General features: G+C 34.7%; 3 protein-coding genes and 4 non-coding genes across 7 annotated transcripts; 6 read left to right on the forward strand and 1 right to left on the reverse strand.

Annotated features, from left to right (window-relative positions):
* The first annotated feature begins 257 nt into the window (after positions 1-257).
* LOC143552156 (uncharacterized) lies at positions 258-2,751 on the forward strand. Its single transcript, XM_077042441.1, has 3 exons — positions 258-390; positions 511-2,079; positions 2,203-2,751. The coding sequence occupies exons 2-3, from the start codon at positions 616-618 to the stop codon at positions 2,542-2,544; spliced, it is 1,806 nt and encodes a 601-aa protein (XP_076898556.1). The 5' UTR covers positions 258-390; positions 511-615; the 3' UTR covers positions 2,545-2,751.
* Positions 2,752-3,688: 937 nt separating this feature from the next.
* Positions 3,689-3,759, forward strand: TRNAG-GCC (transfer RNA glycine (anticodon GCC)). Its single transcript has one exon. It is a non-coding gene; the product is annotated as a tRNA-Gly (tRNA).
* A 1,174-nt stretch (positions 3,760-4,933) lies between these two features.
* TRNAG-GCC (transfer RNA glycine (anticodon GCC)) lies at positions 4,934-5,004 on the forward strand. Its single transcript has one exon. It is a non-coding gene; the product is annotated as a tRNA-Gly (tRNA).
* A 272-nt stretch (positions 5,005-5,276) lies between these two features.
* On the forward strand, positions 5,277-5,347 carry TRNAG-GCC (transfer RNA glycine (anticodon GCC)). Its single transcript has one exon. It is a non-coding gene; the product is annotated as a tRNA-Gly (tRNA).
* Positions 5,348-6,496: 1,149 nt separating this feature from the next.
* TRNAG-GCC (transfer RNA glycine (anticodon GCC)) lies at positions 6,497-6,567 on the forward strand. The gene has a single exon. It is a non-coding gene; the product is annotated as a tRNA-Gly (tRNA).
* A 664-nt stretch (positions 6,568-7,231) lies between these two features.
* Positions 7,232-9,642, reverse strand: LOC143552135 (putative vesicle-associated membrane protein 726). The gene is made up of 5 exons (XM_077042425.1): positions 9,124-9,642; positions 8,297-8,438; positions 8,090-8,210; positions 7,703-7,765; positions 7,232-7,589 (listed from the first exon to the last, which is right to left on the reverse strand). Exons 1-5 carry the CDS (start codon positions 9,317-9,319, stop codon positions 7,443-7,445), a joined length of 669 nt encoding a protein of 222 aa, XP_076898540.1. The 5' UTR covers positions 9,320-9,642; the 3' UTR covers positions 7,232-7,442.
* Positions 9,643-10,641: 999 nt separating this feature from the next.
* LOC143552157 (uncharacterized) lies at positions 10,642-19,127 on the forward strand. The gene is made up of 23 exons (XM_077042442.1): positions 10,642-11,263; positions 11,410-11,471; positions 12,195-12,332; positions 12,406-12,681; positions 12,858-12,944; positions 13,572-13,673; positions 13,744-13,809; positions 14,335-14,445; positions 14,524-14,585; positions 14,777-14,821; positions 15,083-15,156; positions 15,300-15,367; positions 15,469-15,537; positions 15,644-15,744; positions 15,835-15,916; positions 16,004-16,082; positions 16,582-16,669; positions 16,751-16,904; positions 17,420-17,611; positions 17,686-17,745; positions 17,817-18,085; positions 18,724-18,829; positions 18,916-19,127. The coding sequence occupies exons 1-23, from the start codon at positions 10,711-10,713 to the stop codon at positions 18,967-18,969; spliced, it is 2,898 nt and encodes a 965-aa protein (XP_076898557.1). The 5' UTR covers positions 10,642-10,710; the 3' UTR covers positions 18,970-19,127.
* The last annotated feature ends 59 nt before the right edge of the window (positions 19,128-19,186 follow it).

Consider the following 19,186-nt stretch of genomic DNA (forward strand, 5'->3'; position numbering starts at 1 on the left):
GTTACGTCAGAGAGTTATGCTCTTGTTGCCGTACAACGACTGTCAAGTGGCAACCGACAGTATAGTTTATCGAGGAAACGCCCAAACGAAACTCTGAAACCAACGTAAGCCCGGTTAAGACAAAATAGTCTGACAAGAATTAAATATATTATTTGACACTTTTATTTATGTAATAATAATAATTTCAGTCAAATGTCATGCCAATCTTTGCCATCTTTAATAAGTTGACCTGTTCAATAAAGTCTTCCATATTTTCTTTCAACTTTGGTATTCCTCACAAACAATTATACCCTTTGTTGCTTCATTCACAAACTTACCTTTAATATTATTTCACTCTATATGTTTTCAGCCACCTGAATTCCATCAATAACAAGTTCAATTGGATCAAAGGTTTGATTTTTATTATCATGTTCTGTTTAATTTCATCTTGTTCTTGACCTAATTTCACCTTGTTCTTGACCTAATTTCACCTGATCATCAATCTAATTGTTCTTCTTGGATTATAATTAGGTCAAATCCACTGCACAATTTCCAAATTGACTTCCAATTTCTATTGATTCGGATGGTTAATTGAACAATTAGGGTTTATTAAGTAAAACCCCTAATTTTTTAACAATGGAAACCCTAGATATAGCTCTGTATGCCCATAGTCCAGTCCACAAAGCAGTATTAACCAAAGATTACACCACCCTAAACAGAATAATATCAACTCTTCCCCGGCCCGTTGACCCGGCTGATATTCGGACCGAAACCGACTCAATTGCGGAGGAAGCGAAAGCCGATGTGATATCCGCCACAATTGACCGTCGTGATGTCCCGAACCGTGACACACCGCTCCATTTAGCTGTCAAGAATAGTGATGTTACCGCCACCGAGATCCTTATGCGTGCGGGTGCGGATTGGAGCCTGCAGAACGAGCACGGTTGGAGTGCTTTACAGGAAGCTATATGTAACCATGAAGAAGAGATAGCTAAAATAATAATCAAACATTATCAACCCGCAGCGTGGGCTAAATGGTGCAGAAGGTTACCGCGGTTATTAGCAACAATGAGACATATGCGGGATTTCTATATGGAAATAACGTTCCAGTTTGAAAGCTCGGTTATCCCGTTTATTTCCCGAATCGCCCCGTCTGATACTTACAAGATTTGGAAACGCGGGGCTAATTTACGGGCCGACACGACCCTAGCTGGATTTGACGGGTTTAGAATCCAACGGGCCGATCAGTCGTTTTTGTTTCTTGGTGATGGGTCTGAAGACGGGAAAGTTAAACCCAGTTCGCTTGTTATGATTTCGCATAAGAATAAAGAAGTGATGAATGCGTTGGATGGTGCGGGTGGGTCAGCCACGGATGAAGAGGTGGACCAGGAGGTTCAAGCGATGACTCGGAGTAGTATTTTCAGGCCCGGGATTGATGTGACCCAAGCGATTCTTGTGCCGCAAATGACGTGGCGAGGGTTCGAGAAAACTGAAAGTGTTGGGAATTGGAAGGCAAAGGTTTACGATATGCAAAATGTTGTTGTGAGTATAAAGTCCCGACGGGCCCCGGGTGCGAAACCGGATGACGAGTTGTTTGCGGAGTCTAACGAGAACGGAACCGATAGTGAGGATTTGAATGATATTTTGACTGAAGACGAGCGGAAACAACTCGAGGAGGCGTTAAAGTCCGGTTCTTTGGATCAAGATTATGAAAATAATAAACCCGGTGTTCGTGAGCGAATAGATATCCCGATTGAAGACGGTTCTAGTCGTGAAAATGGGGTTAATAAACACAGAAAGGAAAAGAAAGGGTGGTTTGATAGATGGCGGAAACGGGATACTAAGAATAGTCAAAGTCAAGGTCAAGTTAACAGAGATAATAATAGCAATGCCAAACGGGTTGGTAAGGAAAGAGATGGAAAAACCGAGAACGAGTATAAGAAAGGGTTGAGGCCGATATTATGGCTTTCGCCAGATTTTCCGTTGCAGACCGATGAATTGTTACCTTTGCTTGATATTTTGGCGAATAAAGTGAAGGCGATACGAAGATTAAGAGAATTACTTACCACAAAACTTCCATCGGGCACGTTTCCTGTTAAGGTTTGCTTCGTTTTCTTTGAATATTATTTATGTTTTAGATAATGTACTTGGAACATGTATCTGTAAATTCACGGGACCCATCAATACCCCGCTAATGTTTCTTGCTCGGTTTTACACCTATAGGTTGCCATTCCGGTGATCCCAACCGTACGAGTATTGGTTACCTTCACAAAATTTGAAGAACTGCAACCGTTGGATGAATTTTCAACGCCACCATCGAGTCCTACAGCCACAGACCACAATCTCTCAACAAGCTCGTCATCGTGGTTTCAGTGGATCAAAGCCCCATATCAACATGTCATCGCATCAACGAGTGTTTCAACTTCATGTGTAGATAACGATCATGACCCGTTTTTGATTCCTGCTGACTACACGTGGATCACAACCGAAGAGAAGAAGAGGAAGATGCAGGAAAAGAGAAGCAAAGAAATGAAGAACTCCAAAGCGAGTATTCGGGTTGGATAATTCGGTAACTAGTTTATAAACAAAATTGTTGTCTAAAAGTTGTTCATCTTAAACTAGGAAAATATATACAAGATAGACAACCCTTGGAAGCCTATGCTGCGCCCACGGGCCATATACTAATAAAAACTGGTAACTGATACAATATATAGATTCAAGATTCATGTTGGATTCTTGCAACAATTTATGTGATTTTGGTGATTTTTTATATTTTGAATTTTTATGTCAATCTCTGGTTAGCCATAACTTCTATAAACATGAAATATATTATAATACTTTTGTTTAATTTATACAAGATACTTTATATAAACTTGATGGAAAGTATGGTCATTTTAAAGCGATCTTAAATTTCAAGTTAAACACACATTATTTGTAGATTGGCATGCCTTGTATGCACAATGATGTGCAAGCATGATGTTAACTGAGAATGTGAAGTTTGATTTGATAATTTCTCTTGGACATTTGCACTCGATTCGTGGGTCTCATCGATTGAGGGTCTTATATTGTTATGCTCTTGACAACGATTTTATATCCGCCAAGGAGTCGATCAAACAACAACGCTCTGTAGACATTGATTAAAATAAAAAGTGCAATTTACTATGTGTAATAATCTTTTGCACCAACATATAATAATGATGTTTCTAATGCCTCATCTAATTATCATACTTTTGTTGCAAACTAATTACTTTGCCTGCCAATACAAAAATAGAGTGAGGTGTGTGGATTAGTTTCTTTAACCTTTATAATTAATAGTTATATACTCTTGTTACAAGCTAACAGTGTCCATGCTAAGCATTCTAGCTCTTTTGACCAAGAACCGATTGAGGTATGAGCAATCCAGTTTTCGATACAAGATTTTCTAGCGCATGACCCATGAACATCCCTAACCATATATGATACTTCACAACAAAATCATAAGAATACTTATCGTCCAGACTTTAAGCATGCGACTATAGAATTTAAAGATAAAAATCCAGCGCCTTTATATTTGAGAAAGAATTTTATTAAAGAGAATAAATGTTATAAATTTAAATATAGATATCCTTTCAAACATGAAAATTGACATCACTGTTATTACATTACATACAGCAAATGAATATTTTGTACTTTAGTTAGTTATTTATTAACTTCCGAAACAAAACATCTAGCACCAGTGGTCTAGTGGTAGAATAGTACCCTGCCACGGTACAGACCCGGGTTCGATTCCCGGCTGGCGCATATGAATTGATGACCAAGCTTTGCAATGTTTGGGTCATTGCTCAACATCTTAATAATAGATGAAGTTGAGGCAATTATGAGCAAATTTTTTTTTAGATAAACTGTTTTTTGTGGTTTTTGAGAAATTGAGTTAACAATCCGGTTCATGACCTGGAACTCCATTTTTAAACACATTCTCAACATGGGTCGTGTTAAAGTTACATTTTTAAATACATTCTCCACATGGGTGTCTTTCACACAAATAAATATATGGACAAATGTATTAGATGATGATCTTGCTTCTGAATATGACTAGACTTATGTTTGCAGTCAATATATAGATCCTCTTTCATATAGGAGCTTTATGTTTCTTCTTGTTAATTATGGGTTTACTGTAATCAAGTAGTCAACGGTGTTGATTACAACTCTAATAGAAAAATTGTGTACATTAGCCAGTTAACAACAGTAACATGCCAAAGTGTCACAACTTTAACTTTCTTAAAAGAACTTAATTTGGTAGCAAACAAATTGTGTCAAAGGTAAGATGTTTTGCAAATCTAACAAAGGTACTCTTCTACCATTCTGCCAAGTTAAAATCACTCTTCATAAAAGTCTTTACTAGTGTCTCGTCACATGTATCATTACCAATGCTTTTGGTTGGAGAAGAACCATTTGTCTCTCACTTGGTGGTATTCATTGATCTCTCGTTATTTATCAAAACATTACTTATGAAGAGATAAATAGGCTTGCCTTTGTATAGGGGTACTTAAGAAGTACATACAAATGTTGATACTTCTTCAAGAAATGTGAGAAAATCTTAGTGACTTGTTTCTGAAGAGTTATGTTAGTGGTTTCACACTTACAATGCTTATCTTGGCAAGAAAAAATCTCTTTGAGTGTAAATTGATAACATGATGGGCATCATGTATATTTAAATCATAAACCTATTGTAGAACACTAAATCATAAATCATATCCTAGCCTATTGCATACACTACATGTATATTTAACAATATTGCATACACCACATGTTTATTTAACTATAACAACTATAAGTTACCATCATTATATTAATAGGTACCTTACACCATCATATGTTTTATCCAGAAAAAATCTAAGCAATTTCTGAAAGAACACATGTATCTATCTCTACAAAAATAGCAAGTCATTAATTAATCTCCAACAAAACTCGTCAAGCACCAGTGGTCTAGTGGTAGAATAGTACCCTGCCACGGTACAGACCCGGGTTCGATTCCCTGCTGGTGCAACTGCTGTGATGATCAAAGCCTTGTGTTGGTTGGGTCCATCAGTCTACATCCGTCTGGATGAAATTAAGGCAATTCTGAGCACCATTTTTTTCTAGTTTGTTTTTTTGTCCCACTTAAATCCAGAAAACTAACACAGTTCATTATATTATTAGGAACTATACACCATCAAATGTTTTATCCAGTAAAAATCTAAGCAATTTCTGAAAGAACACATGTATCTATCTCTACAAAAATAGCAAGTCATTAATTAATCTCCAACAAAACTCGTCAAGCACCAGTGGTCTAGTGGTAGAATAGTACCCTGCCACGGTACAGACCCGGGTTCGATTCCCGGCTGGTGCATCTGTCTGCTGTGATGATCGAGGCCTTGGGATGGTTCGGTCCATCAGTCTACATCCAAATGGATGAGTTTAAGGCAATTCTGAGCACCTTTTTCTATTTTTTGATACTTTAATTTGTTTTGTACCACTTAAATCCAGAAAACTATCAACTTTTTCTGTTAAATTGAGGGCATTTTGGTACACAACAAATTTTCTGATAATACTAATTTTGCACAACTTTAGCATCAAAGTCTTTTCATTACTAGAATCAACTCATTCAACATTTCATAGATCTTGTCACATGCAGGATGTGCTATATCAGCAACTAAAAAACTATGAGTTTTACTATTAACTATAATCCAACTGCACCCAGTCACCTTCCTCAACTTTCTTTCTCTCTCTCATCACTCTTCTTATATCACCAACACAATCCCACTTCCCACTACTTGCATAAACATTAGAAAGTGACACATAATTAGACGCGTTTTCAGGCTCAATCTCAATAATTTGACCAATAATAACCCTTAAAAAAACAAAAAAAAGGTATTTTTGGTTTGTATCTAAATATAGATGTCCTTAACATTATAAATTTTAATTATAATATTAAATAGTTTTTTAATAAAAAATGGATTTTAATAATTTCAAAATACAACATGACAATTTGACCAATAACAATCATAATTTTTACTCTGTGTATCAAACACAATCCTAGAAACATAACTATGATCATACTCGATTTCGTTTGTACGTTTCTTATTTTGTTAATAATTATCATTGTGAAAGAAATCAAGTGGAAATATATGAAAATTATGCTATTATCATTGATCTTGCCTCTTGGTAACGGAAACGAAAATTAGTAGTGTCATTGGTTAACTGTATGATTTTTTATTATTTTTTTAAATAGTGAATTTCTTTGAATCCTGTTTCCTATAGGACTTGAATCCAAAACCTCTCATTCTCAAACTCAGATGTTTAACGACTTTGTCTTTGCCAATGGAACACCACTTCATTGGTCAACTATATAATTATCCAATGGTTCATGATTTACTAATTAAAATCCAATTTATCAAATATAGTTTTCCTGAATATTTAAACCTAATACAATTTACAATAAAAAATAAAAATAAATAACGAGGTATATATCCGTATGCTTGACTTTGTAGAACATCAAGCACCAGTGGTCTAGTGGTAGAATAGTACCCTGCCACGGTACAGACCCGGGTTTGATTCCCGGCTGGTGCATCATTTGCTGTGATGAACAAAGTCTTGTGATGGATGGGTCCATCACTCTACATCTAAACTAGATGAAAATTAAGGCTGATATGAGCAACGTCTTTTTTGTCTCAACTTTGGTTTTAAGATTAATCATTTAATCTTTTCTGTCTCACCACTTAAGTTTTAAGATTATTTATAAACCGTTGAAACTCATGAATCTTAAACCAAATAATAGCCTACTAGTAAACACTCATGAAGTTTTATGTTCACTTTGGTTTTAAGATTATTTATAAACCAAGCTTAAAAGAATTTTAATCGAGCTCAAACCTTAATTGGATCGCAACTGATGAATGAACCCATGCCCAAACTTCATAATACAATATGGTATCATTATTGTATAGCTTATTTGAAGAGTTTGATACCTCTTTTCGGACGTTTTTAGTATTCAACTTTCGACGAAGTTCTATCTGTGATCAGTTTAGAGTTCGACTATTATGCCACATGGGTATCTCTTATAAGCTCATTTTGCGAAACTTAGAGCACACAAAATGCTCGACATTTCAAGCACCTACAAATGCGGCATAGAATAAATTACGCCGATGGTCCATGTGGTATGATCATATCGTGGTTTTGGTCCATATTTTCAGAAATGACATGTTTAGACCAACGGTTTACACAAACACAGATTGCACAACTGCTCTTAATATTATTTGGTATTTAGTTTAATAAGTTTCATTATGAAATTACAACATGTACATCAAGCATTTAAAATGCAAAAAATATTACAAATCTCCTACCTCCTAAAAGACAAGCAGGAGAATATAGAAAACAAAAGTAGCCAATGTAGAACACATTACACACTTCTGATTAAGCCCCGTAGAAAAGGAAGTATTTGGTGACCTTCAAAAGCACCTTATGTTACCGCAGATTGAGAAAACCACCATCAGAATTAATATAAGGACGATCCCTGCAACGATCAGTTTGATCTTCATGTTCTGAATCCACATCTTCCTTTTCATCTTGGTTCCTTGTTTCTTGAAATCACTTGCCTAAAACAAGAAACCAATCATTGAATCTTTTATAAATTATAAATATGAATCCAATGAATCAACTGTATTCATCGTTAAAACTTAAAAGCATTTGCGCTACAAAAATGACAAACCTGGTTGCGAAGATTGTCAGTTTTATCGACCAATAGTTCAATCTTTTCTCCACGATCAAGAACCTGCACACATCATGTTTTGTAGTGAACAGTATGAACATCAGTCGCGTATAAGATAAAAGCAAAATTTTAAGTTGTTTTAAAAAGTAAAAGTATATGTACACTGACAATCATGACTCAATTTCAAATGTGTCACTCTTAATTTTTCTTTTTTCTAAAAAAACTTGTTTTAGTTTGAGTCTATTTTGGTCGGAACCAGTTTAACCCGAACCAAATTGATACCTTCTTCTACAACAACCCATTTTTACATGTTACCACGTGACCAAACCGTTTTGCAAGTCGAACTTAAAACAGTTAAAGATTAATATTTTTCTTTAATAATATTACCTTCTCAATGTTGTCCATCATAACTCCCTTGACTTCAGAAACCTGTGCTTTGACCTTAGCAATCTTGTCAATCTCCTCAGGATGAGCAATACACCATTTCATCTGCTCCTTCATTTTCGGCCTAAAATCCACCCATGTGTCAGTTAACCCTTAAAAAATTTATACAAAAATTAATAAAAAAGTAAATAAATAAAGGGTATTTAGTACCCGAATGATTTGCTGAGGCTCTTGGCAGCAGCAGTTGAAGCTTTGCCTCCTCCATATTTCTTATTAAACTCGTCCTTGACACGGTCCAAGAACGCCATGGGAAGTGTCTTACCAGCAGACTCCACTGCAACAATACAGTATGCTGCACCAGCCAACAGATTGAGATGAAGTAAGTACAAACGAACGAACACATCTTAAGGTTATTATCTTTCGATTAACAAAAAAAAATAATCTAAATAAGCATTTTGTCCAATCTAATAAATACCAAAGTTTTAATCAACTCATATATTATATCCTCCAAGTAAAATGCATCATTAGCCGATTGGTAACGGGTCATCATAGCATTCTTAACAGGCTATATCTGATTTAATTATAATTACAAAATGACTGAGTGTCCACAAAGGGTTGAATCCGACCAAATCATCTAAATCGGTCAGGTTTAAGGTTTAAAGCGGTTCATTTTGCTAGGTTTTGGTGGTCTAGCTATTAACGGTTCGGCTCACAGTTTGAAACTCGAAACCCATCGTTTACCCTTCCTAATTTTTTTGTAATTTTGGAATATGCAATTATTCATATGTGATATATATTATATTCATAAATAACCTTTATTATTTTAATACAAATGATTTTGAAAAATAAAATTAATAATAATAATTCCTCTGACGATCTACCTAGGGTTATTCACGAGCCAAGCCGGGCCTATTAAAAGAGCTTAGCTTAAAATATTACAAGGCGGGTTAATTAACGACTCGTTTACATAACGAGCCAATTTCAAACGAACACGTTTGGCTCGTAATGTTGTAAAAGCAAGAAAAACAACAACTCACTATATCCATTATCCATGAGGTAATTGAAGGTATGTCCATCGCAATTATACGAAAAGCGATTATTGTTTTCAGGAAGTTTTTGAAGGCATTGTGCTGCGACGGTCGTAAAATTCCCCTTGAACTCGGTATACTCGGCCAGGATCACCGTCCCTCGTGCCACGAAGCTGTAGATTAAAGGTTTTTCCTTATGCCCCATTTCCAAAACCCTTTTTCTTTTAACCGAATGTTCAAACTCTGATCAGCCCGTTTATTGTGGCTGATCGCGCATTCGCAAATTCAGTTTCGTGCCTGCCTTTTGATATTGTGATGTGAATTTGAATTCGGTTTTGAAAGCTTGAAGAGATAGATAATTTGTTGGAAAGAATGAATGAATGAATGAATAAAGGAAGGGTGAGATTCTGTGATGAGTTTTGATGGTAATCGTTTTTGCCGGGTTGTTTGTGACACACAAAATTAGTTAAATCTTTTTAGCGGGTTATTCAAATTTCTGACGTATGCATTATGTCATCTTGTCTTTTTTTTTTTTAATATTAAGATTTAAAATAGATGTAGATGTAATATTACTTCCGATAAGCTACTGGTGGATTAGTAATAAGAGAGATACTTGTATTTTATGTGACGATGAGAGACTAAGTGAGTATGTATCGTTCACTTATTGGATCCTTGAAATGAACGGGTTTGATCTAATCGTATTGTCGTGCATTCGGGCGAGTGTTCACGACCGTTGACCTTAGGTAAGGGTTTTTCCTCGAATCGAAATGCAAGTGTAACCCGATGTGATGAATTTAACTAGTAATTTATTTGAAGGATTCGTTGAACGTTTAAAAAATGTAATAAAGTACTATAAAAACTATAATTAATAAAACATCACTCTATGATAGTAAAAATAACTTAGTTAACTCTTTTTCTGAAAAAAACATGTCTTCTATATGTCCTTGAAGTTCACTTCAATAGATTTGGAAACATATTTAAAGGGGAAGACGTTAAAATGAATTCTATAAGAATAGACGTGTTACGTGTCGTTTCATTGTGAGACGTTTTGGATGTCATTAAAGTATTTTAGAGTGAAGTTTCAAAAGCTCCGCCGTTACATTAAACGATGTAGAACTAGAATCGAATTGATGAATGACGTGGTCGTTCGGTACCGACAATTACACCATCCCCTATCAATAGGTATAAAAAAACTATCTCGATCAAAATAATTTGTTGATAGTCCCAAACATACAATGGTCACATAATGGTTACAATGCAACCTTTAGAGACTAAGAAAATACAAAGAATAAAAAATAAAAGTACCTGAATAATGACGCACATCATCCAACCTTATTTTGTAATAGTCTTTTTTGTTTTTAAAAAAATTCCTAACCTATTGTTTTATACAAAAGGGGTGTTAGAGATCGAGTATATCATCTTTTAAAAAACAAACACACACCTAAACGTTCGCACGTGGTCCGTACCGCGTGGCGTAATAATATCAGAAGTTCACCCTTTCCCGCCTCTTTTTATTCTTCCCGCCAACACGTTTATCACTCATCAACCTCTGTGACATACAAACGCAGACACACCTACGCAGAGCTTGGATCGGAGATGGAAATGGACTCGGAAGATATCGGATGGCTCGAAGCCGACTTGGATCTACACGACGACTACATTGACGAAGATCTCGAACCACCACTACCTGAAGAAGAAGAAGTGTACGGACACCGCCAATCGGAACCTGTTATTATTAAACCTAATTTGTCAATTCCAAATGATCATATTCCAAATGATCATAGAATTGAATCTGAAATCGAGATATTGCAGCCGAAGAAGAAGCGGTTGTTAAACCCTAGCTTACTTGATTCTGGTAATGTTGAGGTATCGGTGGAGGATAAGCGGTGTAAAGTTGATTCTAGTGTGATTGAAGGTGAGGATGATTGGATGCGGTATTCGCCGCCGCCTGCGAAAGAAGCGGAGGTGGTTGTTGAAGAGGAGGAGGAGGAGGAGAAGGAGAAGTTTATTTCGCGGTTTGCGAATGATATCGAAGGGGATTTTATGCCGGTGACGGCACCGGATGGCGATAGGGTTTACGCTAAGTTAGTTAAGGTGGAGGAGGAGGATGATAAGGTGAAAAAGTTGGAAGTCAAAGGGATATCCAAAGGTTTACTTGCTAGCCTTTAGTCTAATTTGAATTCGAAAACTATTAATTGAGTAGTAGAATATTTGAATTATGTTGTTGATTATTAATAGTGGTATAAGTAAGGTGTAACTTGTACTTAATTATGATGGTTTGGATTAACTGTGTAGGTCTTATGCTGGAACCTATAAGTGTTCTAATGCAGAAGGTGGAACAAGCTGAGTTGCAGAAGGTATGCTTGCTGTATGTTTCATGATCACTTGGTCACTAAAATGTCAAATTAAAGTTACTGTTCACTGTTACATATGAACACAGTAGGTGTTACTTTAACTTTGATTTACCTCTCTGCCCAACCTATATGATGATAGATGGATAGGATAATACTGAATAAGAAAATGGCGTTTTGACTTCAGGATAACCTAACACTAGTTGTGCAATGAATGAAGGACGGATAGGACTTGCGAATTTATTATTATTTGTTAGCTGTTAAAAAGGGTAGAGCTAATGGTTTAAGAAATGTCTTGTATCAACTTTAGTGTCTGTTATTCACTATTACCATGAAAAGGCATTCAAGACTTTTGTAAGCTTAGGAATTTTGAGGTATTTAATCATCATAGACAGCTTTGTCTAGTTGACATCGTTTATTTTACTTATTAATAATCTTTAAGATAAGTTATTTTCATATGGTTGGGGTCATGATCTTCTAAATGGGTAGTTACCATTTTAAAGCTGTTCAGGATTGCGTTCCAGATGTTATCTTTGTTTCTTGCAGTTAATAACACCATTATTAATTTGTAGTGGAGTTTTTAGTGTTTTGTGTTTTTGAGATTAGGACTGTTTTTTTTATTGATTCCTGTTTTAAGATACATAATTTGTAATTAAAGTCTGGCATTTTAATGTATGGAATACAAGCGTTAATAACTATTTACATTACCTTTGTTACTGTGGTGTGTAGGCTTTGGAAGCGAGTGCCTCTAGTCAGATTGGTGCAGATCATCTGCAAACACCAGTGGTGACTGAACAACTGTGGGTTGATAAATATTCTCCAAATTCTTTTGTGGAGCTTCTCAGTGACGAGCACACGAACAGAGATGTACATATGACATGATTTTTTTACTTATTATCAACTTAAAGCTGTCGGTTCTTATTATTTTTGTAATTTGCAGGTGCTTATGTGGTTGAAACAATGGGATTCTTCTGTTTATGGCACTGAAGTCAAGAGTACAACAGATGACGTTTTGTCTGCTTTAAAAAGACATTCCTCTGTTTCTCAACATAAAAGAGTTTTTAGCAAGAATTCTTTTGGGAGGAACAGCGAATTTGTATCTAATGGTAAAACTTTTGGAGACCATAATCACTTTCACAAAGAAAAATATGATTCTCATACTATTCAAGAACTTCATAACAAGAAGACCAAGGATTCTGGCCCACCAGAACAGAAGGTAACCTTCAGAACCTGTTTGATGCTGTTTCTAGTGTTCACTATTATCATCCAACCATTTGTGTCGAATAATTTTCTTTCTTTTTATTGTGAAGTTAATATGTGTTTTCTCGCTCCACAATATTAATATTTTTGGTTTTTGTAAATCTACATGTGAACTGTGTGTAACCTATGCAGATCCTTCTACTATGTGGCGCGCCAGGGCTTGGGAAAACAACACTTGCACATGTGGCCGCCAGACACTGTGGATACCGTGTGGTGGAGGTTGTCATTTGTCTTTTTTTTACCCACATGCTTATACACAGTTAGAGTTTCATGATTATCTGGTTTAATTTATTTTGATATAAGCTAAACCATCTGGTGTGCACATAGAATAATATACTTAGATTTTGTTTATTTCAAGTGGGATACTGGGATTAGACTTTGAAACATGATAGTGTTAGAAAGTATAGCTTCGGTCTTTGAAATTTGAGCCATGTAAATCAGCCTATAGCAACGTTGGGATACATATAATACTGGATATAGGTTAAGGTGCTGAGCGGGAGACTGCACATCTGTTCTGTTGACATACTCTAGTATATCTTGAAATAATCTTTTTTTTTGTTCAGCCTATACAATGGTATTTTGGATGTTATTTAAGCTAGTCTATGTTGCTGACATCTATATTAGTCTTTTGTGCCAGTCAAGTTAAACTTGTTGCTTCAAATTGTGAGTTTGATCATTGATATGACATAGATGTTTTGTTGACAAATTCATTAGTCTGCACTTGCACCTATGTAGCCTGAGCAAATCTTGATTCGTATACTGAAAAAATGAAGATTTATATAATGCAATTTGCTGGGAATCATGTTATGTTCGACAGGTATACTTATCATGTCTATTGCTCTGCAGATTAACGCCAGCGATGACAGGTCATCCTCAACAATTGAAAGCAAAATTCTTGATGTAGTTCAGATGAACTCTGTCATGGCTGATTCAAGGCCAAAGTGTTTGGTAAGTTCCGTTTAGCATACACAGTACAGTTTCTTTTTACGGGTATAATGTTTGATATGACCTTTTGTAGGTAATTGATGAAATTGATGGAGCTCTTGGTGATGGAAAAGGTGCAGTGGATGTAATTTTGAAAATGGTAAACTTTGCTTTTTCTTGACTTAAGATACATAATTTATTAACAATAGATGTCCATAACAATCAATATTGTTTTAAATAACGATTATGATTTTTTATGTTTGTTAATTGTTATGCACTTATGCCCCAGTACAAGGCAGAAAAACATACTTTTGGATGTTTTATAGGTTGCAATGGTTAAACATTCTATGTGTGAGTTGGATATGTACCTATCACTTGTTAGTATGCTTAAAATTTTGTATGCAGCTATGTATTTTATATATATCTATACACCCTACTAATTGCTGCATAAAGAAGTTATATGATGCACTGACTATACATACAAATATTAACACAAAACTTTAGCTGTCTTATTAATATAAAATAATATTCTGTCGAAACATTGCTGTGTATATTACCTGTATGAAGGTTAAATATATAAATATTTTTTGTTCAGTTTTTCACGTAAGTAGTATCATCTGGTTAGACAAATACAACTGATGAAGGTATGATTTTAGGTAATAACGTCTCACTATTATCAATGCAGGTCTCTGCTGATAAGAAGTCTGACACCGCGACAGAAAATATTAATCAATCAGAACAATCGGGAAAAACATCTTCAAAAAAGAAGAAAAAGGACACATCACTTCTAAGACCTGTAAGACCATTTAACTGAAACTAAATATTTTATAATTTGGCATTGTTTGTTTATTTGATACTTATGGTTTGTTCATAGGTGATTTGCATTTGCAATGATCTATATGCACCTGCTCTAAGACCGTTGCGTAATGTGGCAAAGTAAGAACCTTAATTGTTTAGGACTCTGTAGTTGCACTGTTTTTGTATTTTTGTTTTATGGCTTAGCAAATCTGGTTACATGTAAACTATCTACTTTTGCAATATCTGTTATTATTTTGACAGTCTTAGTACATTGCAAGTATGGAACGTTTGAGGCAGTTTAAACTGGCATTAAATTTCTACATTTTCAGGGTTCATGTATTTGTTCAGCCAACAGTAAATCGCATTGTGAACAGGTGATGTTTTTTACTTTATTACTAGGTAACGTTTCATTGATTCATGTTGCAATTATGTTTAAAAGATATCATGAATGATACAGATATCCTATACTTGAACAAATTTATATAGTTAAACATGAAATGGGTAAAAAAAGCCAGTCAAAGCATATAGTTGACTAATATGTTAAATTATGTGTACTTATAATTAAGTGCATTTTCATAACCTTTTTTGGTATTTACTTACACACACCTAACATAGGTTTATAACCACATATTTAGGCTAAAATATATATGCAACAAAGAAGGAATGCGGACTAGTTCTATTGCACTTACTGCACTGGCTGAATACACAGGTAAGTTATTTGCTCTTTCGTTACATCTTGTTAAATGTAAATTTTATATAAATCTATTATTACACCTCTTGGTTATAATATATTATTATCAACGTGAAGGAGCTTCATCTAAAAAAATCAATAAACAACTTTTTTGTTCTTAGAATGTGACATACGGGCATGCTTGAATACTCTTCAGTTTCTCAACAAAAAGAAGGAAATGTTGAATGTGGTATGTTGCCTTGATCTTATTTTTCTGTATTATACATAAAATAAAATTGCTCTTTTGGACACTTCTCATCTGTTTAAAATACTGTTTTGTTTGCTTTGTAGTTGGACATCAGCTCTCAAGTGATTGGCAGGAAGGATACATCAAAAAGTGTTTTTGATATATGGAAAGAGGTGTGATACAGTTTTCAGTGGTTCTCTCTTATTATCATATATCTGTTAGTTATTGACATCGTCACTCACAGCGTTGAGACCTGTCTTTTTTTTTTGTATTATAAAGATTTTTCAGAAGAGAAAACTAAAGGGGGTAAGGAAGTCTATTGACGGATGTAGAAGCTCGTTTAACGAGTTTACATCACTGCACACTTTGATCTCTAATTGGTACGTTCGAATATCCCAAAATGGTGACAATTTGACATGTATTTGACGAAATCCTATGTTGTTTAACGTGTTGACTGTTTGATTTTTCAGTGGCAACTATGATTTAATTTTAGATGGGATTCATGAGAACATCCTGAAACTAAATTATCATGATCCGGTGATGGAAAAAACTGTAAGTTTTACTCTAATTTATATCACAGGTACATAACTTAAGACGATCAGTTAGTATGTATTTGCCTAAATAATTTTTATTATTCAGGTCAAGTGTTTGCACAATATTGAGGTCTCTGATATACTTCATCAATATTTAATGCGTACACAAAAAATGTCTCTTCTAGGTAGTTGTGTTTCTAATTTCTATGTTTCAAGCGTTTATAAGTAGGCTTGTAAATGAACCGAACACACGAACAGAGAATGCCCGTGTTTGTTCATTTAACTTTAACTGAACACGGACTAGTAAACGCACGGGGTTTTCTTGTTCATGTTTGTCCGTTAAGAAAAAGAACAGGTTTGTGTTCTTTTATGTTTGTTCATTAATTGTAAAATGAATGTTTCACGAACGTAAACAAACAAACATAAATGAACATAGATGAACGGAGCGACCATAAAAAAACATAAACTAATGAACGTAAATGGACAAATTTAAGTAAACGAACATTCATGGACATAAATGAATGAATGAGACACGTTTTCATGTTCGTTCGTTTATTTAATAAACGGACTTTCTGCCGAATGCTTCACGAACTGTTCACTAAATGTTTGGTTTGTTTACAAGCTTATATATAAGTTCCAGAGCTGAGGTTGAAGTTAAATAACTGATAAAATATCTTTTTGTAGTTTATCAGCCTGCTATTGCTGTTGCCATACATAGCGTGGTATCTCAAGTTGAAAAACCTAATATTCAGTGGCCAAAATCTTTTCATAGGTATGTAAACTAATTTAGAGCTTTGTGCTTCTTAGAAAGAAAGACTGGTTGCATTTAATTTTTTTTTTACTCAAAATACAGGTACAGAACATCACTCATTGACAAAGTGGAGGCATTGCACACATGGCACAACAAAATATCACCATGTATCTCAAGACACATATCTACTAGATCATTTGTCTCTGACTTGGTTTCCCCGTTATTGTATATTTTGTCACCACCTACATTACGGCCGGTAATTTACTTCTCTTTAACGTTTTTTTTATGAACAGTGACTTTAAAATAATAAAGTAACCAAGTAGGATCGTAGCAAAATGTTTACTAGAGGTGACAAAATGGATGGGTGGAGTGATTTGGTTAACAGATGAAAACAAACAATTTTTGATACTTGAGCTGTTTTTGCCTGACTGAAGTCTGAAATACCTTTTTCCACTTGTTTTTCTTACATATTTATAGATGGGATGTTTTAAAACATGATTTCAGGAATTGTATTATATGATTTTGAAAATTTGGTTTATGAGGATGTACACAGTTGTATCTACACTCATTTACAAAGACTTTTTTCTATTTATAAGAAATTTTGCTATTATGCACCATCTTTTTTCATAATTATATACTTAATATGTATGTGTGTGTATATATATTAAACATAAAGTAGGTTTTGAACCATATAAATGTTGCTTTGGTTTGGACATGATCTCTTGCTCCTTTCAAAAGTTATAGTTGATAGCCCCTGTGCTGCTTTTTCAGGTGGCTTCACATTTATTATCAGAAAAAGATAAAAATGAAATGGCTCAGCTGGTGAAGACCATGGTTTCCTATGCCATAACATACAAGAATAAAAAAATTGACCCCTTACTCGGGAAACTAAGACATGAAGCCTCAACCGACATCCAAATTCTCTCATTTGATCCCCCGATTGCCGACTTTGTAAATTTTGAGGTTCACATTCACTCTGCATAGCAATATTTTAGTTATTATTTTTTATAATGTTTAATTAACAGTAATCCATGCAGGGCCACATTTCTAATTATTACATTCTCGCCCAAGCCGTGAAGCAGGTTTTATCTCATGAGGTAAGTACAACTTTTTAAAATTTTTTGGTCTTATTTACTAGTTGTTATAAATATATACATTCTAATTGTAGGTTGAAAAGCAAAAGATACTGCAAAGTAGCATCAACAAATCAAAGGACGGAAATGAAAGTACATATTATTCTGAGAAAGAGAAATCTAGCAAACCTGAGCGTGTACCAGAAAACACCAAAACTAATATCAGCAACTTAAAGAAGTCTAGTACTACTGTTAACACTACAGTCTCTGCTACAGTGTCTGGCAGAAGAGCCATGTCATCCAGTGAGATATCAAAACCTTCAGAAACTACTAAGAAGCCATCTGGATTCAACTTCTTTGAAAGGTAAACCTTTTGTTTTGTGTCTTTTTAAAGTTTAAACCTTATTAAGTTTTTGAGGATTGACCGGGGTTAAGCGACTTTAAGCGAACTTTTAAAGATGGGCTTTGTTGATTAATAATTTTATTTTTAGTTTTTTTATTCAAAGTATTTAAAATCAGTTTAGTAAAAACGTATCTAGAGATTCTTCACCTTTTTAGCATTTTTACTCGAGTCTCAACTCGATAGGAGCCCCATAACTAGAGCCAAGCTCGAGCTTGGCTCGTGAATAGTATTCCAAGCTTGAGCTTGGCTCGTGAATAGTATTCCAAGCTCGAGCTCGGCTTGTTTATTTTTAATAGTTTATATTATTTATATACATTTACAATTCTTTTATATATTATAGTTATAATTTATATATATGATGTAATATATATTATTTAGTTAATTTTTTTATAACTTTATATATATTAATATTAAGCTTGCTAGTGGAGCTGGATAAGTGAAAGCTTGAGCATGTTGCTCGTGCATTAACTAAGCTAAAGCGCGGCTTGCTTCGAGCTTTTAGTGAGCCAAACTCGATTAGCTAGGCTCATTTACAAACTTAATAACAAAAACTTTTTTTACTATGGGTCATTGTCATTTTAATCAATCTGTGAAACCAGGTTTAGAAAACTGAGTGCCAGCGGTTCTCAAATGACCGAACCTGTGAAAAAAGTTTCAGCAACATTGGAGAGGGATTCACGTCCTGTGTTGTTCAAGTTTAACGAGGTAACCGTTGCTAACTATTTAAAGTTTTAATATTTTTGTTTTTAGTTGCCATGCTTGACCAGATGGATATCTTGGTGTCAATGCAGGGTTTCACAAATGCAGTCAAAAGGCCAATTCGAATGCGCGAGTTTTTAATGTGATAACCGGATCTCTGCTAATTTTGGCGATTCATTTTCTTCTCAACTACCCTGAAATTATATAGAATTTTACTTGTATTTATATGTAATACTTAAGCTTGGGTTGGGTTGATTATGTTTGAGAAAAAATATTTCAATCTTGACACATGTTACCAAAATCAAGTCACCGTTATGGCGTTATTCACCAACTTTCTTCTTACCGATTATTATTCATTTGCTG

The sequence above is a fragment of the Bidens hawaiensis genome, unplaced genomic scaffold, assembly GCF_021521415.1.
Source record: "Bidens hawaiensis isolate Kalapana, Puna unplaced genomic scaffold, B.hawaiensis_p1.1 tig00016783_1, whole genome shotgun sequence".
In the NCBI taxonomy this organism is placed as follows: domain Eukaryota; kingdom Viridiplantae; phylum Streptophyta; class Magnoliopsida; order Asterales; family Asteraceae; genus Bidens; species Bidens hawaiensis.